The following is a 22,888-nucleotide window of genomic DNA, read 5'->3' on the forward strand; positions in this document are numbered from 1 at the left end:
TGTCCACATAGCACTCAAGGGCCCAGGGAGGGACCACTGGCTCAGTCCACAGGAGGTGCCAGGTCATGGGAGGCTGGGGCAGGGGAGGGGCACTAGGGGCCAGGACCACAGAATTGGCCTGAGACTTATGCTGATGACTGGAGAGAGCTGCATTAGAAGCAGGTGGTCATTCCAGAATGTGTGTCCCAAGGTAGCATCTGCCCCAGTTGACAAGAGCAGTGGAGATCTCTCTACTCCAGGTGGCCACTGCTCGAGGTCAGGGCTGGGGACAGACCAAGGCCCTGTGTCCAAGACCCAGGATTCAGGAGGGGATGAAGGAAGTGGAAGGAGCAGCCTGTGCCACAGGCCTGGTGAGGGTTGGGACAAAAAGTTTAGGGGAGGAAGGTTTCAGGGGCCCAGTAGGACTTGGCCCCGAGCCTTGTAGAATAGAGAGTCGTGGCAGCAGCCGGGCTGTGAGTCCCACACGCTTCCCTAGCATGTTTGAGGAGGTGTTCAGTCCTCTCCACACCACTCTCCCTCTGTCCTGTTCTCCAGGCTGGGCCTGGGCCCAGATGGAGGGCCCAGACCCTGTCGGAGGCTTGGGTGCCCCCTGTCCCCAGCGGGTGTGTGGGTGATAGAAGGTGCGGGGGTCTTACCTTGAGCTGTAAGAAGCACCGGGGCCCAGCCCACCCTGGACTGACTCGGGTCCAGCTTTCCTTTGTGGCGAGGGGCCTGTTAGAGCAGCAGTGTTCAGACTATGGTGCACATGCCCTGGGGCTGCAGAGACGATCCAGGGGTATGAGGGCAGAAGAGTTTTAAAGCATTCAGCTTGCAGATCCTCAGCTCCCGCCAGAGCTATTGCCAAAAAGCGACCCGCCAGAGAAGGGCCTTGCACCACCGCCTCGCTCTGCAGCGGAGCCCGAGGCTTCCTGGGGGACTCGGCTCAGGGCTCCCAGGCCTCCTGGGTGGCAACAGAGGGGCCACTTGAAGTGCTGATGTAGGAGCTGAGAAAGTAAAAGACTCTAAAAGCTGGGTTTCCGACCCTTTCACAAGTCACGTGGTTTCCAGTTCTTTCTTTCCACAAAAGTGATGGAAATGGTCAGCTGAGATCATTTAAGATAAATATTGCTAATAGGTATCTATGCAATTTAAAGCAAATACAGAGGAAAGAGGTTCAGCCCCATCTACTGTATGTGAACAAGATGTTTCATCCTTTACATCTTTAAACACCAAACCAAGGGACTTCCCTGGCGGTCCAGTGGTTAAGACTCCACGCTTCCTCTGCAGGGGGCATGGGTTCTATCCGTGGTTGGGGAAATAAAATCCCACAAGCTATACTGTGCGGCCAGGGTAAAAAAAAAAAAAAAAAAAAAAAACCAAGATCTTTAAGCAATACTAAATGCTAATTAAATCATGTCACTCCCTGGGTAAAAATCTTGGTGGAGTCTCATTAGAATAAAACTTTAATTAAAAAAATGAAATAAAAATTAAAACAGTATTGATGCTAAAACCCCATTTCACCCTAGCAAATATTTGTATACATACATTGAACTAAAACAGAAAAAATGCTCTACCCATCTCATTAAGTGATGCAATTCCACCAGGATGGTACTTTGCTGCTGAATATTTATTAAAATTTGTACTGTGTTGGTCAAATTTTTTATTATGTCCTGCTAATCGTTGTAATAACTAACCCAGAACATGTTTCGAACATTTGGAGCCTAGTGGTCTCAGGAGATCTTTCATTTCCATTTATACAGACATTTTTGTTGAAGCAAAATATAATAGGGTGAGGAATAAAAGACTTTAAAAAAGAAAAATGCAAACTAGGGCATAATTCTTTGGGAGAAATAGACTAGAAACACAAAATCAAAGAGAAAAAGGAACGTTGCAGGGTTTCTACAAGGGAAAGAAGAACTTGTTTATGTGTTTTCTAAATGGATGATGGTGGATATCAAATCACTATGGAATTTGGATTCCACTGAATACATTTAAAAGAATGATGTAACAGTTTTATTTTAAGATGTAAATATTTACATTATTCTGGAAATTATATTCTTTGCAGCTATTTAAACTTGCTCTGGAAATATTCACATGTTGACTTAAGAATGTGCCAGGGTGTGCACTGTTTTTCCAGATTACTTTACGGATGCACAGGGAAAACAGTTTGAAGGCCACTGAACCAGAGAAACAGAGTCCCGTTTGATCACCTGTGGATGTCTCTGCGCTTCCCCCTGCCATCTCCACTTCCCTGGGGCTCCTGCCCAGTTTGGGGGCCTCCTCTACAGAGTGTTTGCTTTCTGGGAGACCAGCCATTTACCCGTTATCTTACTGAGTCTTCACGACAGTCCAGCAAGGCAGGTTCTTTACTGGCTGCAGTGAACAGATGAAACAAATGAGGTTTAGCAAGGTGAAAACTTCCCAACGTCACACAGTCGGCAGTGGCAGAGCTGGGATTCAGACCCAGGGCTCTTCACCTCTATGTGGCACCGCCTCCCGTTCGCCACCTCCAGGTACACGGGCTACGTCCCCTGCTGTCAACTCCAGTTCAGGAAGTTGAGCAAGTTGCTGATGGTTTGTGAGCCTCGGTTTCTGCATCTGTGAAATGGGGTGATAATACCCGTCTCGCAGGGCGGGGTCAGGAGTGAATGAGAGGTGATGGGTGAATGTGCCTAAGAGCGCACCCCACCTCCCTCCCAGAGTGGGGGCAGTCCTGCACTAGCCAGGGCAGGAGGGGCCTGGGGGCTGGAGCCCCCTGAAGGACTGATGTCAAGAGAAGCATCAGCCCCCAGTTCCATCTTCCTGACCTTTTAGCCAACTTCTGAGCTGTGGCTGAGCAGCAGGGAGAGCTCTGGCTTGGTCTCAGCTGTCATCTCTCTCTCTCTCTCTCTCCCTCTCTCTCTCTCTCTCTCTCTCTCTCTCTCTCACGTTCTCTTTCTTTCTTTCTTTGCAGCTGGATCCACAAACTGTAGAAACGAAGAACTGGCACACAGATGTGATTGAGATGAATGGGGTGAGCCCAGAGAGATAGGAAGTGTCTGCACAGTGGGTGGGCAGCCTGGCCTCTGCTGGTGCCCTGGGGGGGCTGTCGGACCCCCGCCTCCTTAGCCCAGCCCCTCCCCCCTCTCCTCTGCCTCCACCCCTCTCGCTCCCACCCTGTAGGTGTTTCAGGGAGCCCTGGGTGGGAGAGGTAGCCCTTGTTTGCAGTCCTGGGGGGCACTCCTTGGGCACTCATGCCCTGGGGGATTGTACCTGCCTTGCCCCCAACCAGATCAAAGTGGAATTCTCCATGAAATTCACCAGCCGAGACATGAGCCTGAAGAGGACCCCGTCCAAAAAGCAGACCGGCGTCTTCGGTGTGAAGATCAGCGTGGTGACCAAGTAGGTGCTGCGCCCGGGGTCCCTGCCAGCCCTGCCCTCCAGGCCCCCCGCCCTTGTCTGGCCCCTCGACAATCACTTTCCAGTTCAACAGTCACCACGGCCAGTTTGGAGGGCAAAAGTGGCCTGCAGAGGTGTGTTCTCTGCCTCACACGATGCTTTAGAAATAAATGAGCTAGCACTTAAGCACTGGGAGACTGCACATGAAGATCCCGGACGGTCAGCTTCTTGTAATAGGTGGGAAGGTCTGACACCCATAGGCCCGTGTCTTGGTGTGACGGTGGCAGGCTGGAATCCAGGAGTGGCTGCTCCTTGGGAGAGGGCACCCTTCAGCCCCCCTGCCCTCCCCTTGTCTCCAGGACCTGGCCCACCCCCCTCTGTAGGTAACCTGCTGGGTGTCCCCAAAGCATTTGAATCTGAGCCCTCTGTTCTGAGGAACACTCTTTCTTTAGTCTTTGGGTTGATCTCCTAAAACTTCCTCCCTCCCACCTTTGTCCCCTGCTGTCCCTCAGCTGCAGGCAGGCTGTTGGGGGGTGGGGTGGCGTGGCCTCTTTCTCAGCCCTCTCCTTGCCCCCCCACCTCCTGATCCCAGAAGCCAGAGCTCTCTAAGGCCAAGGTTTGCAGAGAAGGGGTACATATAGCTATCACTGGGGGGCTCCCTCCATCCTCCGTCCCCTCACATCCCCTCCCTACCAGGCGGGAGCGCTCCAAGGTGCCCTACATCGTCCGGCAGTGCGTGGAGGAGGTGGAGAAGAGGGGCATCGAGGAGGTTGGCATCTACCGGATATCAGGGGTGGCCACAGACATCCAGGCGCTGAAGGCCGTCTTTGACGCCAGTGAGTCTGGGAGGCCCAGCTGGGCAGCAACGGGGAGGGGGCGCTCCGGCAGGCTCGTGGGGCTGGGAGGAGAGCGCAGCAGAAGCGGGAGGCTTCTCCACGGAGAGGCCTCCACGAGCCAATGGCAGAGGAGCCTCGGTCTGTGAACTACAGCCCAGCATGGCATGGGGTGATCCCCTGCCCCCCAATCTCTTCTCCATTGCCACAGATTAGGAAGCTGAGCCTCAGAGAGGCCAAGTCACTTGCCCAGGATTACTCAGTATATAGGCTTTGAGCCTGATTTAAACTCAGATCTTTCGGGTTCCAGAGTCTGTGTTCCTGGCTTCCTGGTGCCCAGTGGGCTGCAGGGAAACTAAAGGGCTTTGAGCCTGGGTTGGCTGACACGGGCACCTCCACCTTCTCCCAGGCCCCCAGTGCCCTCTGGGAGGGGCATTGCTGCCTCTCGCTTTGACTGTGGGCTCCTTGGTGGTGGTGCCTGACCTTTCTGGTTCTTTCCCCTATCTCGCCGTTCAGGCTGCAGCAACAGCACACCCAGTAGTCAGGACACCTGAACTGGCCGGGCAGTGCTGATTCCATGGGAGCTGAGAGGGGGCCTGGGGGGTGTCCCTGGGCAGCTGCCCGGCAGACGTGTTCGGGGAGCCTGGGGTGGGGAGCTGGGGACGTGCTGGCACACAGCTCCTCTGTGCCACCTGGAAGCTGAGGCTTTGTCGGAACATGATTTTAGGTATAAAAAAATGCACAGCGCCTTCCAGAGGGGGGCTTAGCAGTGGGGCGATTCCAGCTGGAAGGAGGGCGCGTGACACGTGGCGTGAGTGTGGCTCCAGGACTCTGGACGACGATCTATGCTCCCCTCCCCCCACGGAGCTGAGTCACAGGCCACCTGTGGACACTACCTACATCCTGCCATTCCTGGGGAGAGCAGACCAGAGACAGCGTGGGGGTGTCCCGGGCAAGCTGTCTCAGGATGGATAGAGGGACGGAACAGGGCTACCTGCCCAGCTGAGGGCTGCGTGGGGGCGGAGGTGGCTCAGCCAGCACAGCCCCTGACCTCCCGTCTCCCCTACAGACAACAAGGACATCCTGCTGATGCTGAGTGACATGGACATCAACGCCATCGCTGGCACCCTCAAGCTATACTTCCGGGAGCTGCCCGAGCCCCTCCTCACAGACCGACTTTACCCAGCCTTCATGGAGGGCATCGGTGAGCCTCCAGTGGGGGCCTGAGGGCTGGGCTGAGCCAGGCCTCCCTGACCAGTAAAGAGTGAGAGAGGAGGGCTTCCCTGGTGGCGCGGTGGTTGAGAGTCCGCCTGCCGATGCAGGAGACACGGGTTCGTGCCCCGGTCCGGGAAGATCCCACATGCCGCGGAGCGGCTGTGCCCGTGAGCCATGGCCGCTGAGCCTGCGTGTCCGGAGCCTGTGCTCCGCACCGGGAGAGGCCACAACAGTGAGAGGCCCGCGTACCGCAAAAAAAAAAGAGCGAGAGAGGAGATCTGTGGCTTCCCTTGCTTGTTGATCTGCCCACTGCATAGGGCCGTGTGGCTGAGTGGCCTGGAGGGCAAGGTGTGGCCTGCTGGGGCCTCATCTGGAGGCTGGACCCTCTCTCCCCTGCCCCTTTCCCGTCTCATCCCTCTGGGCTGCCCTCTGTGCTTCCTCTTTGGACACTGACCTCCTTGCCTAGAAACCCAGGCACCCAGGGAAATCTGCCCTGAGGTGGGTGGTCAGGCGCTGGTGCCCTGGGGCCAAGAAGAAGTGAGCAGGCGTACACTTGACATGGCCTGTACCGAGCCTTCCAAAAGGAGCACTGTCTCATCTCTGACCTATGCCCAGGGTGGGGAGGAAGCTGGGAGCCCTGGCTGGCAGGGCTCCCGGCCTCTACCCACCTGGGCCAAATCCTGGCCTGGGTGCATCCCTCCTGCCTTGTCTTCTCCTGGGTTGGATCACAGGAATGAGGAGCCCATGGAAGGCAGCTCACTGCTGGGCTCCGGCAGCGGAGGTACTTGAAGAAGAACATTCAGGGAATTCCCTGGTGGTCCAGTGGTTAGGACTCTGTGCTCTCACTGCAGAGGGCCTGGTTTCGATCCCTGGTCAGGGAACTAAGATTCCACGAGCCGCGTGGTGCGGCCAAAAAAAGAGAGAGAGAACATTCATGCCATGACATCACTGTCTTAAACTCAGCCTTACAGTCCAGGTATGGGGAATGGCTCCAGCCCCAAAGGCTTCTGCAGGGAGGGGAAGGACAGTGTCTGCTGAACCACCAGCCTGCCTCCTGGCTGAGTTACAGGTTGTGGTGGGGCCTCCTGTAGGAACCTCCAATAGCCCACTGTTGGGGAAATACCAGGCCCTTCCCTGCAGGGTCTGCTCCCCTGACCCCCTGCAGCCTGGGCTTTCCCGCAGTGTCCCGTAGCCTCCTGACCACAGGGCGCTGGCTAAGGCCTCCCTGCCCAGAGCCGAGCCCCGCCCCAGCCCCTTCTCTCCCCACAGCCCTGTCAGACCCTGCTGCCAAGGAAAACTGCATGATGCACCTGCTCCGCTCCCTGCCAGACCCCAACCTCATCACCTTCCTCTTCCTGCTGGAACACTTGAAAAGGTAATGGGGAGGGGCCCGGTCCAGGGGAGGGGGCAGCTGGGGGGAGGGCACATCCGCTGAGGAACCCACATCCTCCGTGCCTCCAAGTGGGTGCTGGTGTCTGCTGGGACACCATAGCAGGGTGAGCGTTTGCTCTTCACATTCTTGTGTTCACATTCTTCTCTTTTGAGAAATATTTGGGTCCTAATGGCAACCTCGAATACTGGCTAGAGAATGCCTAGAAAGGCAGGGCTAGAGCCAAGGACTGTAGGTGGATTTACAGTCAGTAGGTCATTCGGTCCACTTAGCATTTTTTAAACGGAGTAGGAGGGACAGCCTTGGGGTGCCTATTGTTCTGTTCAGTTACGCACGTTGCGTGTGCTGGATGCTCAGGTCAGACGTGTGTGTGTGTGTGTGTGTGCGTGTGCTTGTGGGTCACAGTCAAAAAAATCTGAAGCCCGCTGGTCTTGACCCACAGCTCATCGAACAGATAGGGAATCTGAGTCCCCAGCCCAGCAGGGACTGCCTGGGGTCAGCAGCAGCTCTGCCCTTAGAAGCCACATCCCCCAGATCCTCAACTACAGCCCTTCCGACCTTCTCCTCTGCCCCCTCCACAGTCAGGTCAAACCAACAGCTGCTCAAGTTATGCCTGCAGCAAAGTTCATACTGGAAGCTAGCCCTGACGGTGACCTTGCACTCACTTTTGAGTCCAGGACTGGTCCCAGGTGTGAGTGGGGAGAAAAAGTCCCCAGGCGTCCCTTAAGTCCATTTGCCGCCCGGGACCAGGGAGCCCCTGGTGAGGGGCCGTGAGCCCTCAGGCCCAGGCTCCCAGTGGCAGCTCGGCCACCAGGCCAGGCCAGGCTCTGGAGGGCCAGAGACCTGGGAACGCCTGGGCTGCTGTCTTGTTTTTCCCATTATGAGACATTTTCCCTCTGGTTTGGCCAGGACCGAAGTCCCAACCAATTCCCGAATAGTTTGGCGAGCACTGTGGGGAGGACACACAGAGGAGGAATGGGAAGGAAAATTCATTAGGTTTTCCACCCTGGGAACCGGGCACACTCTGTTCCCACATCTGGGCCCTGGCCGGGGTGTGTGTTTGTGTGTGTTTGTGTGTGTGTGTGCGCGCGCGCGTGTGTGTGGTGAGGGGCTGGGCCAGCTGCACAGCTGCCTCCTGGCATGGCAGTGTTTTTCTGCCTGTTTCCAAAGCAGTCAGCAGGCGCATCGATGGCTCCGGCCTGGAGGGTGGAGTGACGGTGGAGCGGGAGTGCGGCGAGGGGCGCTGTTCAGGGCGGCTGGGTCTCAGCCCCAGAAACATTGCTTGGGACTGGGGGAGGCACAGGGCCTCTCTGATGAGCTGGCTGGTACTGAGCCTGCTGGACACCAGCCACAGATGGCAGCCCCTGCTGTCACTCGGGAAATATCTACAGAGCATCTGGCTTATTATGCAAGAGAAGCAGAGGAAGATCCAAAGGGAGGCAGCTCTGGAGCCCCATGAGGCAGACCCTTCTGGAAAAGCTTGGGAGAACAGCCCCTGGCCTCCATCTGGGTTGAGGGTTGTTCCTGCCACAGTGCAGCAGGCAGACCTCAGGCCTTTGCCCCCTGCCCAGCCCCGCCTGCTCGGACTCTTCCTCAGGGCCCCCCTCCACGGCTGGGCCGATTGTGGGGAAGAGCCTGGGCTCTGGAGGCAAACTGCCTGGGTTCAGACCCCAGCTCTGCCACTTGCTAGCTGTGTAACCTCGGGCAAGTCACTTAACCTCTCTGTACTCTGGTTTCTTCATCTGTACAGTGGAGATGATAATATTACCTACGCAAAGGTTTGTGATGAGCATGAATTACTATAGGGAAAGTTCTTGAACCAGTAATAGTATCTCTAAGGCAAGGGAGTTGGAGTGGGTCCTTCTGGCTCTGACAGTTTACCATCAGTTCAAGGGGCGGCCCAGGAGCTGGGAATCTGTTACTGGAACGTACTGGAACATAGCTTGGAACTTGGTCCCTTGGCTGAGTCCCCTCCCTACCAAGCGGTCTCTACCCTCAGGAGAGGGAGGCTAGTGACCACCTGTGGGAATCCTTCCAGGAGTGGTAACAGCCCAGGGTCTGGAGCCCCACGCGGCCGCCAGGAATGACTTTTTTCTCCCCTCCCCTCCCCTCCCCTCCCTCCCAGGGTTGCTGAGAAGGAGCCCGTCAACAAGATGTCCCTTCACAACCTGGCTACTGTGTTTGGCCCCACGTTACTGAGACCCTCAGAAGTGGAGAGCAAAGCACACCTCACGTCGGCTGCCGACATCTGGTCCCACGATGTCATGGCACAGGTACCTACGCACTGCCCAGGCCTGCGGCTGCTGGAGGGGAAGGACAAGCCTCCTTGAGGGGTGGAGAGAGAACAGCTAGGACTCCTAACCCCCTCCCCTCCTGACAGCGGGGACGATGGTCTGTAGGATGTCACCAGGGAGGCAGGGCTCTGGACAGTCCTGCTGAAAAGTAGGAACCTAGACCAGGGGCCCAGAGGTTGTCTGTCTCAAGTGCTGGCTGCAATCCTGGGAGCGCCTGGGCCTCAGAAAGCAAGCCTAGGGGTATCAGAAAAATCTGGGGCCTTGTCCCCACGCACGGAAGCTCTAGCATCGCTTCCAGGGTCAGGAAGCTTCCCTAGGAGCCCTACAAGACCCAGGGCGGGGTCTGGTCTGAAGGAGGGCTGCCAAGCCAAAGCCCAGCTCTGGAGCAGGTTGGAAGTTTATGACTGAGGTTGGCGAAGTGGCCCCAGGCTCCCCACCCGCTGCCCTGCAGCGCCCTCTACTGCTGAAAATGGGCAGCCACACCTGGGCTTCAGAGGAAGGGGAAGCGGGGAGCCACAGGGGCCCAGCCTGGAGACCAGGGCTTCTCAGCGGGTCAGAGGGCCTCCAGGGCGAGGACCCCAGCCTCAGTCTCCCCTGTCTTCCCGCAGGTCCAGGTCCTTCTCTACTACCTGCAGCACCCCCCCATCTCCTTCGCAGAACTGAAGCGGAACACACTGTACTTCTCCACCGATGTGTAGCCCGAGGTGGGAGCGTCTGGGGGGGTGGCCCGAGCCAGCCTCTCCAGCTGGGGACCCAACCCAGACTTGAAGGACTACAATAGAGAACTCCCAAACCCAGCGCTCCAGACTCCAAGGGACACAGATTTCCAAGAACTGGAAGACGTGCATCTTTTGTGCCACCTTGTACAAAGCCAGCTGACCCGGCCCCAGCCTTGCTGCACACCCCGGGCTCTGCCCTCTGTTCCTCTAGTTTTGTCTAATGCTCCGTGCTGTTTGGGAATTGTTTTACGTCTACTTGTCATGCAGGAAAGGTAGTGACCGACCCGGTGTGGGCACACAGACAGCCTGCTTTGTTCTTTCATTTCCTCCAACACTTTCTTTCCTCCTGAGTCCGGTCCAAGGGCTTTTATTTTGCGCTCTGTGACTGCTGCCAGCTTCTCCTCTCTTGGCCCTGCCCCCAGATCGCAGTCTCCTGGCAGCCTCCCCTCGGTCTTCCTCCGCCCTCTCCTCCCTCCCAGCCTGCCTGCATGCATGTGCAGCCTTGGTTTTTGATCCAGCGCCTGGAAAGCTCTGAGGAGGCCCTGGGTGGCGGTGGCAGTGGTGGCCCGTGCCGCACCGCCGCCTGCCGCCCCCTGCCTCTCCTTGCCCTCTGCCTGCGGAAGCGCACCTGCTTGCCTTGCCGCCTGTGCAAATGTTGGACAAGGAGACAGACTCACACTAATCCTCAGCTTAGCACAGGCTGGAGGGCGGATTTCTGGGATTTTTCCACCTGAGACTCTCCATTTCTGGGTTTATCTGTTCTGTCTCCAGTACCAGTGAGGCATCTTTGACTGTTTCTTCTGCTTTTCAGTTCCTTTTCCCTTGGTGTTCTGTTTCCTTTGAGTATACAAGACTCACAAGTGACCTGCTACCAAGGTAGCCAGAGGGTCAGGAAAGAATCGGGGGAGGTGGGAGGGTCAGGCCGCCGAGGAAAAGGGACAGGTGGGACGTTGAGAGGAGCACCAGGGAGCGCTGGGTGTCCTAGGCTGGGGGGAAAGAGGCTCTCGGCAGCAAGCAGTTGTGGTGGCTTTTCTCGTGGAGCTGGGCTTCTGGGAGGGCAGCTACTACGGCTGAAGCAGGTGTCCAGAAACAGGCAGGTTCTGTCCAGGAGGGCTAGTCCTTCCCGGTGCCTCCCGTACCTCGTGGCACCTTTGCCTTAGGGTTTACACTTTCTCCACAGCCAAGCACTGCCAGGGGCAGCCCCCACGGCCACGTGTGCTCCAGGCCCTGGGAAAGGCAGGCACGGTCCAGCTAGCCAGCCGTCCTGGTGCTGCCTTCCACCCTCGGCTTCTAGATGCAGCCTTGTGGGTGAACTCGGGGAAACTCCAGGAGCTGGGGAAGAATGAGGAGTCACAGGTACCTGCCTCTCTCGGGACTGGGTTTTGCAGGGGACCCTCGTTGTGGACGCTCTGCTCCAGAGTAGGGGATCAGCAGGTTCCGATCCCAACACCGAGGCCCGCTGCTCAGCACTGGAAAGGAGAAGTACCCTCAAAGTGCAATTTCTCCCCACCTGAGCAGGGGCCGCTGGCCTCTGGCAGTTAGCCTGGGAGGGCAGACACTCCCGGGCTGCAGAGATTGGAGCTGCAGTACACAGCTCCCTGGCTCTCCTATGTGGCAGAGACTAGATTCTAGGCCCTCAGGATTGGAGAGAAGAGCTCCCCTAGCTTGAGCTCAGAGCTGTTTTAAAGAAGGGTTTAGGGCCCTAAAGCCGTAGCACTTGCTCAGTGAGAGGAAAGGCCCTTTCTCATCTTGTTTACACCTGTTGCCCAATCATGGGCAGAACGGTACACATTCTGTGCACATCGGAGGAAAGAGATGCCTAAGAGGAGGGCAGTACTGACCCCCTAGCTGCCTGCTAGCAGCTCAGCAAGGAGCCCCGCTCTCTGAGACAGGGGGTAGAGAAAGAAGGCCGCTTGAGTCTGAAGATCCCCAGTGTCTGATCACCCCTGGAGTCTGCTCGGCACTCAGGAGCTGGTATGTGGCATGGAAGGCTCTTGCTTCCACAGCCATTGACTGGAATGAACTGGAGGGCCAGCTAGAGCTATTTACAGCCCCAAATGGGTGCCTCCCACCTCCCCAAAACAAGGGAGGTTTGCTTCTCAGCATCAGGTATACTGCAGCCCCCCCAACCTCACTTAGGCAATGAGAATGGGAGGAAGGCCGGAAGGGCTGAGAAATGCAAAAGGCTCAGAATATTTATAAATTCCACCCCCAAGAGCAGGGAGGGGCGGGGTACCAGACCTGGACTGAGCTGCACTGAGGAAATAGCCCGTGGGTTCTCCTACGAGACAGGGACTGTGCAGCCCAGAAGCCCCAGCCACTGTGCCCAGCAGGGCAGTCTGTGCCAACAGAGGCCCGTCAAGACAGGCTACAGGAATCCTGCATGCCTGTCCTTGCTGGCAACGGCTGTGGGCCGCCGGTGTTTGCTGATACAGGTAGGATGGGACACTTCATTAATATTTGACTTTAATAAGTTGGTAAGGATATATTTTTCTTTGGTCTATGTTCTGTTTCAACTTACGTAGATTATAAATTGATGTAAACCACGTGAGAGGAAAATGTTAATAAAAAAAATGCAAAGCCCCAACATTTGCACACAACTCAGCCCTGTGGTGTGGACGTTTGTGTTCTCAGGAGTCCAGGGAAGACCACCAATCTAAATATTTAACTCTTCCAGCTGCATCCAGATGTGCTTCCAAGAATCTGTTTACCTAGTGAACTCACCCTTGAGCGTCCCTTCGGCCTGTGGAGACTGTGGCGGTTTTGGGGGGCAATGAGCCCACGCCCCGTCCTTGCTCTTTCACCAACGCCTCCACCTCAGTCACCAGCCGGTTCTTTTCATGAAATACAACTGCCCCACCAGGGACGTGGCCATCAGTGTGCCTCAGAGAGATGGCAGGAAGTTGTCCATTCAAGTGGAGGCTTATCTTATGTGAATTTTCTCTCCATTTTCCTTGGAAGTAGCAGGTCCTTGGGGCAGCCTTTTGTCCTCATCTGCTTGTTGGAGAGTCTGGATCCCCTAGAGGCCCATCCTCCCTGTAAGAGCTAGTGGGGTTAATGTAGGCTTCCACCAGCCTAAGCCATTGGACACTGTGTTTATTCTGGAGATCAGGAACAGATGTCTCTGAAAATTGGTGTTTGGTTTATGAGCTCATACTGCCTCCTTAGCCATCTAAAACAGGAAGCTATTCATCTCCTCTCTTGATTGAATAGTCAACGTGGACAATGCTTGGCTTATTGAACTGATGGCTACTGACAGCCCGGGGCTCATCTTTTTCAAGGCAGTCGTGAGGACAGTTTCCTGTACTCAGTCAGTCAATGTATTTGACCCCACGCACTAGACTGGATGGTAGAAGATGCTGGGCTTCTAGCACTGTAGCAGGTGCCAGGGTAGGAGTATCTACTCTTGCTCTAAGTGCTTATAGGCGACTTATTTACAGACGGTAGAGGAAACACTCCTACATTTGTTCTCTGACCTGTGAGGATACTCCAGCCAGCCTAGCCGCAGTGAAGCCTCGTGACTGAGACTGGGACAGGCATTCTATAGAATTCCCCATAGAAGGACATGAGTCTTGTGTACTAGCTCACTCATTCCAAAGGCAACAGCAGACATGGCCAGAGGAAGGTGTTACCAGCTGGGTTTGACATTATCTCACACACACACTCACTCAGGATGTCTGGATGGTTCAGCTGAGTCTGAGTTCTGGTTAAGGGTGGGTGAGCTGGAAGACGGCAGACAAGGGGGCAGAAAGCCAAAAAGAGGCAAAAAGGCAAAGGTAGAATAAAGGAGACGTTACCACTGGCTTACGGTGGCTGGAATTGCATGGCCCCCACCAAGCTACCTGCCTGTCCCGAGTTCATCCTCACCCCACCACCAGAGCACCCGAGGAAAGCAGCATCTGTGGCAGAGCCCAATTGTAAAAGGCTATTTCTTTGCATATGGCACAGAATTAGGCTGAGCTGCTACTGTCAGAAAAAAGGCTACCAGGTCAAGTCAAAAACACTAATATGTTTAAGGAAGAAAGAAAAACACTGACATCAGAGAAAAATGGTAGCGGTGAACAGCTCCTCAACTCGGTCTGATCGTAACCAGTGGCTGCTGTGACTTAGTCACCAGGAGGACCAGAGCAGGACCCTTCACACACTGTGTCCTTGAGCCGGGCCTGGTCTGGTGGTCAGAGCAGAACACCAGTGTGTGGTTTAGACCACAGGCATTCCCACTGGCCAGCCCACAGGAGGGATTTCTTAGAAGAGGCCAGCAGGGGTTATGCGTGGAGTTTCAACGCATCCTAGGACATGGCTAGGCTGGGCTTTAGGGGAAGGCCCTGGCCAATGTAACGATCTCAGTGAGGATAACGCTACTCTGCAGATCCTGGGAACCTAACATTCCCAAACTTCTCAGGAGTTTGCTCACGCTTTCCCTATGTATGTTCAATCTTTGGGCACCTGGAACCATTTTTGGGAATTGTGGAATTTGAAAATAAAAATAAGCCAACCTTTTAAACTGTAATATAAATACACATATATATATGTTTTTTAACAAGGCAGAACACTAGACAAAATGACATCATTGGTCGGATGGCATAAATTCACTTTGCCCTGCCCCAGTGTGTGAGATGGATGACGGCGTGGAGGTCCAAGGCAGAACAGCTTCCCGGGTATATGTGAAGTCCCCTCCATTCCCACGGCACCAAACCACCAGAGGGCCAGTTGTGGTCAGGACTGAACGTCTGCGGGACTCAACTCCTACAGGTCAACATGCTGACTCCTGATCTGCCCGAAAGAGAGCGGCTGGCGTGGCACAGCCCCCCACAGCCTGGCTGGAGTCCAGGAGCAGAGAGCGTGGCTGCTCAGAGGTGGCAGATTGCAGCCAGGCAGCTCCCTCACGACACCAACTATGTGAGGGAAAACAAATGTCTTCAGTCTCTGAAGCAAGTGCCCCGGCATGGTGCAGACACTGCCCTACACAGAACAGCTCTGATCCTGGGCTGGCATCATCCTTCCCTGGAGGCAACTGCTCTCACCGTAGGTAATAATCGATCGCAGCAGAGAAAGCAGCAAAACCTCCACAACCAATGACCCCAGCCTTTACGCCAGCTGCAAAGCAAACACAAATGACATCACCTGTGGTGACAGATGCCGGGTCAGGCTGCACTCAGGAAGAGCCTGGGTACCCGCAGACGCAAAGAGACTGGTGTACGCGTTCCAAATCATTCAACCTAGCAGAGAGCTGGAAGACTTCAGTGAAGCTGTGCACACGATCTGATCCAGTGTGCTTTTATCTAACTGTACGTTCATTTAACTTCTCTCGTTCTAAAGAATTACTATTTCCAGCCTCATGAAAATAGCCCCTCACAGGCAGGAAACTGGTTAAGAGAACCAGCCCTTGGAATCAAGTGAAAGCATATGGCCTGTACCCTGATTTGTTTATGGAATAAATTCCTGGGAAGGTGATCAAAGCGATCCTAGAGGAGCTGAGCCTCTCAAAGGCCCTGACAAAGCTGAGACATGGGAAGACCAAAGGGGAAGTTACTCCATAAATCACAAATGGCTGTTTGAGGAGGAAAATCAGGTTTTAATGATAGCAAATTATCCTGCCTCTCAGAAAATGAGAAAAAAGGCTTTTTGCTTTGGATAAGTCCGGGCACAGCAGATGGAGAGCAGCCCAGCAATGTACACTGTTAAGAACACCCTGTCACTGACGCGCTGCACCACACTCTTGACAGACACACCAACACGGAGAAGTGGCAGGGAACCGGTTTTTTTCTTTGTTGTTTATAGATGATAATCCAACACTTCTAGAATACCTATATTTGGCTTTCAAGGGGTAGAAAGCTAAGAACCCTATTACCGTGATAACTTATACACAAATTAAAATGACAGTTGTATAGTACGAAGAAAGATGTCTGTTTGCAATGCGTGGAACTGAAATTTCAGCAGAGCCTGCTATTTGGCCAAATGGGGCCCAGCTATGCTTCTGTACTTTCCCGCATAGCAACACACACCTGCATATCATGAGGAAGTTCTTCCCGTACGTTCAAGATGGGGGCAGTTCTTTTTTCTAAGATAGATCTAGATCTCTCTGTGGTTCTCACCTGGGGGTGACTTTGTTCCCCAGGGGACATTTGGCAATGTCTGGAGACACTTTTACTTGTCCCACTAAAGGATGCTACTAGCATCTAGGGGGTAGAGGCCAGGGATGCTATACATCCTACCATGCACAGGACAGCGCCCCCCTCCCACTAGCAAACATGTACCTGGTCTAAAATGTCAACAATGCCAAGGATCAGAAACCCTGATCTAGATACTAGAAGTTTCCAAAACCGAGTTAACACAGAAGCAAACGTGATTTACTTGTCAGAAGGGAAGAATATCAAGTGTCCACATATGCCTTGGGCTGTCCTTGGAATGCTCATATGTTTAGAAATGTCAACTTCAGCATGTTGTCCAAGGCCACAAAGAAAACCATCTGAGAACTGTTTACTAACCTCTGAAACCAATGGCTCCTCCAGTGATGCAGCCACTGATGACACTGTTCTTCCAATCTGACTTTCCCCGGTACTGTGGGTGGAGAAGAGCAGTTCAGAGCCAAAGAAACAAGCCAGACAAGATGATTAAGGAAAAAAAAAGACAGGGTTTCTGGCTGGCGAATTTAGTCCCTCCCCAAAGGAAACCTATCTTTTTCTCTTTCAAAAGTATAGTTCCTAAAATTTGAATGTGTTCATAAATGCTTCCTGCAGGTGGTACCAGAGCGCTGAGACCAAGTGTAACATTTGAGAAGTAATCAAAATCTCGTCTCAGTTCCCCAGTAAGTATTCTGTTTAAAATCATTCACTGGGAATTCCCTGGCAGTCCAGTGGTGAGGACTCCGTGCTTCCACTGCAGGGAGCCCGGGTTCAATCCCTGGTTGGGGAACCAAGATCCTGCAAGCAGCGCAGTGCAGCCAAAAAATAAATAAAATAAACTCATTAACCAACTTCTAGCCTCCAAACACAAGTAAAGAATAATGCAAGCCCAAATCATAAACGCACAAAAAGTTTACATTAGGGACTACTTCATGGAAATTTAATCTAGCAAGTATTGGACATTTCTGACCTGCTTTCTAGTAGCATTAAGAGTATTTCTCTTGAGAAGTCCCAAGATGGAAACAGGCAAGGCTTTCTCAGAAGGCGGGGACACTTACAGATTCTACCAAACACTCAGTGCAAGAAAACATGGCGCCCACGATGGCAAAATTTTTGGCGTAGGACATTCCTCTCTGCCCCATGTCTTTAAGAACTTCTTTTGCTGTAGGTGTGCGGTAAGGATCCTTAGGGTCAAAGCCCACATTGGTATCAATGCCAGCAGTGAACACCCCAAATGCACCTCCCAAGACAAATCCTAAAAACAAACACAGAGAGAAGATTTCTTTGGTATGTTCTCTGGATTACTGTAATGGGGTCATACTCAAATAGCACCTTTTGGATGGCCACCAGTGAAGAGGACGCCCCTTCTTGCCTGGAAAACTCTCTACTTGTCTGGTTTCCACGTTACAAAATCCAGAATCTATCTTGTTGGCAGCTTCTTCTCTGACTCTTCTGGGATTTCTTCCTCCTTTCATTTTCTAACATTCCTCAAAATTCAGTCTTTAACCCTCTTTCTCTCTCTACACTCTCACATGTAAACCAGTCACCCTCAAGTTCAGGTATCAACTTTGCAAATCACTCCCTTGACGACGGTGACATCCATAATACTCATTTGGTAAATACCATGTGCCAATCACTCTGACGCTTTATAGTCCCAGCCTCATTTATTCTTCACAATAGTCCTGTGAGATAGATATTATTAGCCTCTCCTTTCTGTAGGTGAAGAAACTGAGGCTCAGAGAGGTTAACTAATTTCCCTAAGGTCACAAAGCTACCGAACGGCAAACCCCACACTGCTGTCCACAGCTGACCTTCCTGAGCCTGCTGGACATGTCAACATGGGATGTCCTCTTGCCACCTCAAGGTCGGTATACGCTCAATGAAATCATGGGCACCTCCCCTCCAGACTTTCCTGCTTATGGCTCCTTCTTTCCAGTCACTCCTACTCCAAACTTCAGGGGCATTTCTGACTGTTTCTTTGCCTCCCCCTGTAACCCTATGTCCACAATTATCATCCTAGTCTAAGGCCTTTATCACTTCGCCCCTGGTGCACTACAAAGACTCATTCATCATTTCAACAGATATGTATTTATTAGGGTCAGGCACAATGATGAACAAAGACCCAGTCCATGTCTCACGGAGCTTCAGTCTAGCAAGTTCCCTATATGGTCTCCCTATCCACAGACTTTCCTTTCCTTCATCACACTCCACCTTGAGTCATCATGCTCATTACCACTTGTTACCCTCTAAAAAACCATCAACGGGGACTTCCCTGGTGGTCCAGTGGGTAAGACTCCACGCTCCCAATGCAGGGGGCTGGGTTCCATTTCTGGTCGGGGAACTAGATCCCACATGCATGCTGCAACTAAGAGTTCGCATGCCGCAACTAAAGATCCCGCGTGCCGCACCTAAGACCCAGCGCAGCCAAAATAAATACCTACATAAACATTAAAAAAATAATTTAAAAACCATCAATGACTGCCCTAATGCCTGCAGGCAAAAAGCCCAAATCCCTCACCCCACCCCCAACTTGAAATGCTGTTTCTCCTCCTCTTTGTCTAACCCCATTCTCTCAATCCTCCAAGACACGCTCTAGTCTCACCTCTTCTTGTGGCCTTCCCCCAACCAAAAAAGATCTTTTTTTCTTTCTGCTCTACTTCACATGTGCACTCTCACCTACATTCCTTTCTTTTTTTTTTTTTTTTTTACATTCCTTTCTTAATTGCCTTTCATTCTCAATGAGACTTCAAATCACCTGCAAATGTGGCCACCCTCTTTACTCTGCATACAGGAGGGACACATACATTCTCAAATCCTCAAAACGTTAAAAAAAAAAAAAAAAAAAGCCAAGTCCAGACTTCTTTCCCCCTCTTTCCCTGCTGTCTAGTCACACTGGCCTCACTGGCCTTTCTGTTTTTCTAACCTCAAGCCACTTCCGGCCAGACCTTTGCAGGTGCTGGGCCCTATGTCTGCAGAGCTCTCCTCCAGGCTCCTTCTCAACAATTTTCTATGTATATTAAAATGTTAGCTTCATGAGAACAAGGATCTTGTTCTCACCCTGTCTTTCCACCGCCTGACACGTGATAGCTGCAAAGTAATAAGCTGTTGAAAAATGATTATTTAAAAGCGAATGAATGAATGAAGTCAACCATCTTAGAACCCCCAGGTCCCGACCCAGGATCGATTGTCTGATCCAATTTCCAGAGGCGAAAGCCACCCTCGGGATCTAGGGAGGCGCTGCTCGAGCTCACTGAACCAGGCGGGGGTGGGTCAAGGTCGAAGCCCATGGACTCCTCGCCTCCCAGGCGCGTGGTCTGCTTGGCAGGGGACCCCTATGCCGCCCAAGCCCTAAGCCTCCCAAAGGCCCCCCTCCTCGCCTCACCTCCCAAGCAGGCCAGCGCCGCCTTGAAGGCGCAGCTTTCCATCGCCCTCTCGACCATCTTCTGCTCCTCACTCTTGGCCGGACTCGGGATCCCGCCCAGGCTCCCAGGCTCCAGGAGCCGGGGCTGACGCTTGTCACCCACCAGGTACTGCAGAAGAAGGCTGTACTGCAGCGGGGCTTCGGCGGAAGCCGCCGCCCCAGGCGCGGAGCCCGCGGCACTGCGGGCCGTCTCCCCCATGACTGCGGCTGCCCAAGAAACCTGGCTCTCTTCTTCCCACAGCAGATTCCACAAGCCTCCCGTGGGGCCTTGCGCTCCCAGCCATTGTGTCGCAACGGCAGATTCGCCACACCGAGCGAGCCCGACGAAGCAGCGGAAGCCAAGTCCGTTCGTGCACACCCGGCGGAAGAGCTATCACGTTCTCCCAAAACCTCCTGTGAATACTGAATCAGGCTTGTGCAGCAGTCCCAACGACACTGACAAAGATTCAGAGTCACCAGAAAACACCCTCTTCGGGGCTGCAGCGCGGTGAGTATCGGGATTTGTAGTTTAACACGTACACCCCAGACATTTCCCAGGAAGCTTTGCGCGGGCACTAGCGTCTCAGCCTTCTCTCGAGCTCCTGACGGGCGGGAGGGAAGGGAGGCTGCAGCGCGCCGGGACGCCAGCAGGAGGTACGCGCGCCCCGCCACTGCCCTTCCAGCCTACTAATTCCTAGCGTGTGTTGTGAGATGTCAATAGGGGAAGGTGCTTTGTAAATCAACGTGAAAGCGTGGTATAAATGTATGGAATAGATGTTTTATTCAATAATTAAACCGTTGAGGGGAGAGAGAAGGAGCCAAAAAATGAGTGAAGCTATTTAAAAAAAAAAAGAAAAAGGAATTCCCTGGCTGTCCAGTGGTTAGGACTCCACACTTTCACTGCTGAGGGCCCCGGTTCGATCCCTGGTTGAGAAACTAAGCCTCCGCAAGCCTCGCAGCGTGGCCAACAAACAAACAAACAAACAAAAATAGTGATGCTAACCAAGCTTAATATGAGACAATGATAGGAAGTGGAGGTGGCTTTGGCCTGACGGAGAGCAAGGGAAGCTGAGGCTGCTACTCACGCCAGCCACATGTTGTCAATGGAATTAATGATGTGGGACTAGCATTGCCATGAAAAGCCAAATTTATATTATGCTGAATCAATTAAAGTGCTTACTAGCTTGCAAACTGAGGACTTGAAGGTTAACTGTGAGAGCACCGTGTATGAACCCAGAAAATCTTTTGCAGTAGTTTCTGTGGTACTAAAATAGATCCCCAACTGTTGTATTGATCCAGACTAGCAGTGTATCTGGGTGTATCAGCTAAGAGAAACATAAATGGAAGCAGAAGGTAGTGAGGTAGCCAGTCAACAGAGGCAGAGATACCTCTTTGGTAGCCAGAGTTCTCTGTGCCGCAGAGCAGAGCCTGTGGTTCACTCTGCTTCTGCTCCCACCAGACCACTAAACCAGCTTGTCCTAAGGTCCCTGGTGACGCCTCAGTTGTTAAGTCTAATTCAGACCTCATTTCACTTTACTGCTCAGCTGCGTTTCACGCCATTGACTCCTCCTTCTGTGAAGAAACTTCAAAGCCCCTCTCCCCTCGTTGTGCTACAGCCTCTCCAGTTTCTCCGTCTTCGGCGCAGGCACCGCTGCCTGAACTTTTCCTCTTGGTCCTCTCAGGGCTTCATCCTTTATTTTCTCATGCAGCTCACTCTACCTGAGCAACTCATCCGCACTCGTAGCTTCTACTACCACCTCTAATGCAGGAATGACTCCCAAATCTTCATCTCCAGCTTCGACCCTTCTCATCAACACAAGAACCAGACATTTCCTGTAGGCACCTCTAACTCAACACACCCTGCCAACCACCCATTCCTTCCAGATGAGTGAGGGGCCCAGGGCTCTGATTCATGCTGAGGTCTTAAGAGCTGAAGCTGGATCTGAGAGAAGTTGGGACAGGGCCCTAGGCAAGTCCCAGGCAAGGTGGCCTTGGAAAGCAAGGAATGATCTAAACAATTAATCCCTGGGACTAGTTAGAGAGCAATAATTAATCCCTAAATGAAGGGTCTGCCTCAGATTTCAGGTACGAGCCAAGTCAGCATGTGGTGAGATCCACTGTAACCATGGTGAGTGAGGGAGGGAGCCTTTTATGGAACATAATGGCCCGAATCACAGATGGAGACACAGATACCCTGATCTGGTATCTCTCTTCCCCCACCCATCTCCTTCCATAGGTGGAATGCGTTTCACCTGATGGAAAACTTGAACCTCTTCAAGCATATTCCGAAAGAGAGAAGTGGTTTCTCATGTCTGTTTCCCTGGCCTGAATCTTTGCCAGCACCCTAGGGACTTTATCTGGCCACAGCTTCACTAAAAGTCCAGCTGCTCTCACGTTACAGGTTGTCTGTTCTGGCCGCAAGGATACAGAGGTGGGGCGATATCTCAGTGGGTCAGAAAGGAGACACTTCAGGATGAATGAGATTCACAGGCAGGGTCGTAGGAAGTCAGAACACTCTGAGTTGATGACCCATCACTTGAAGGACTCCAGGTCAGGGCACAGATGGGGAGGTGCTGAACTGGAGGAGAGCCTGATCGTCTCTCGCCCCAGGTGTCTGGGAGAGCCTGGCTGGCCTCTAGTTCTCTCAGCATGTCAGGAGTGCAGAAATAAAAGAAATAGCAGGAGTGGGATAGAATGAGGAGGTCCAAGTTGAGAAGTGCAGTGTGTCCTACGTGGATCTGAGTTGGCTGTGAATTTGGTAACAGTGAGTAGTCTGAATAGTCCCATCGCTGGCAAGAGGTCTGGCCACATAGGTACTCTGGGTAGCCAACTGAGTCACCATGTGTGGTGGGTACTGGACAAGTGACTTTGTATTTAAAGCTTTTTTTTAAAAATTTACTTATTTTATTTATTTTTGGCTGTGTCGGGTCTTTGTTGCTATGCGCGGGCTTTCTCTAGTTGCGGTGAGCGGGCTTCTCATTGCGGTGGCTTCTCCTGTTGCAGAGCACGGGCTCTAGGTGCACGGGCTTCAGTAGTTGTGGCACGTGGGCTCAGTAGTTGTGGCTCACGGGCTTTAGAGTGCAGGCTCAGTAGTTGTGGTGCACGGGCTTAGTTGCTCCACGGCATGTGGGATCTTCCCGGACCAGGGCTTGAACTTGTGTCCTCTGCATTGGCAGGCAGATTCTTAACCACTGCACCACCGGGAAAGCCCTCACTTAATAGACTCTTAATTGGTCTGCATGCCTCCTATCTTGCTCTTCTTCAAACCATCCACAGAATGGTCTTTCAGCACTGAAGCGTGATCATGTGCCCTGCTCAGAATTCTTCTCTGTGCCAGGATAAAGCCTAAACTTGGTGTGTTGCTTCTACAACTTGTGCCCAGGAAGACACATATGCTTCCGCCCAAGTTTAGTGCTTCCTCGAATATTTCCATTCCTGGTTGTCTGCTTTCTTTTTTTAATGTGCTATTTTAACCATTTAAACATGTTTTTCTTTTAAAAAAATTTTTGGCCATGCCATGCCGCGCCATGCGGCATGCGGGATCTTATTTCCCCA

General features: G+C 53.0%; 2 protein-coding genes across 6 annotated transcripts in view; one reads left to right on the forward strand and one right to left on the reverse strand.

Moving 5' to 3' along the window:
* The window catches only part of ABR (ABR activator of RhoGEF and GTPase), a 178,512-nt gene extending 166,254 nt beyond the window's left edge, over positions 1 to 12,258 (forward strand). For all 5 annotated transcript variants that reach the window (XM_059997397.1, XM_059997400.1, XM_059997398.1 and 2 more), the window contains 7 exons: positions 2,933 to 2,992; positions 3,251 to 3,360; positions 4,054 to 4,193; positions 5,260 to 5,394; positions 6,675 to 6,780; positions 8,921 to 9,068; positions 9,698 to 12,258. In XM_059997397.1, coding sequence (XP_059853380.1) covers positions 2,933 to 2,992; positions 3,251 to 3,360; positions 4,054 to 4,193; positions 5,260 to 5,394; positions 6,675 to 6,780; positions 8,921 to 9,068; positions 9,698 to 9,787 — 789 coding nt within the window. In that variant the 3' untranslated portion in view covers positions 9,788 to 12,258. The remainder of the gene's footprint in view (positions 1 to 2,932; positions 2,993 to 3,250; positions 3,361 to 4,053; positions 4,194 to 5,259; positions 5,395 to 6,674; positions 6,781 to 8,920; positions 9,069 to 9,697) is intronic.
* Positions 12,259 to 12,673: 415 nt separating this feature from the next.
* On the reverse strand, positions 12,674 to 19,573 carry TIMM22 (translocase of inner mitochondrial membrane 22). The gene is made up of 4 exons (XM_059997402.1): positions 19,316 to 19,573; positions 16,992 to 17,188; positions 16,297 to 16,369; positions 12,674 to 14,905 (listed from the first exon to the last, which is right to left on the reverse strand). The coding sequence occupies exons 1-4, from the start codon at positions 19,551 to 19,553 to the stop codon at positions 14,829 to 14,831; spliced, it is 585 nt and encodes a 194-aa protein (XP_059853385.1). The 5' UTR covers positions 19,554 to 19,573; the 3' UTR covers positions 12,674 to 14,828.
* Positions 19,574 to 22,888: the final 3,315 nt, after the last annotated feature.

The sequence above is a fragment of the Delphinus delphis genome, chromosome 19, assembly GCF_949987515.2.
Source record: "Delphinus delphis chromosome 19, mDelDel1.2, whole genome shotgun sequence".
In the NCBI taxonomy this organism is placed as follows: Eukaryota; Metazoa; Chordata; class Mammalia; order Artiodactyla; family Delphinidae; genus Delphinus; species Delphinus delphis.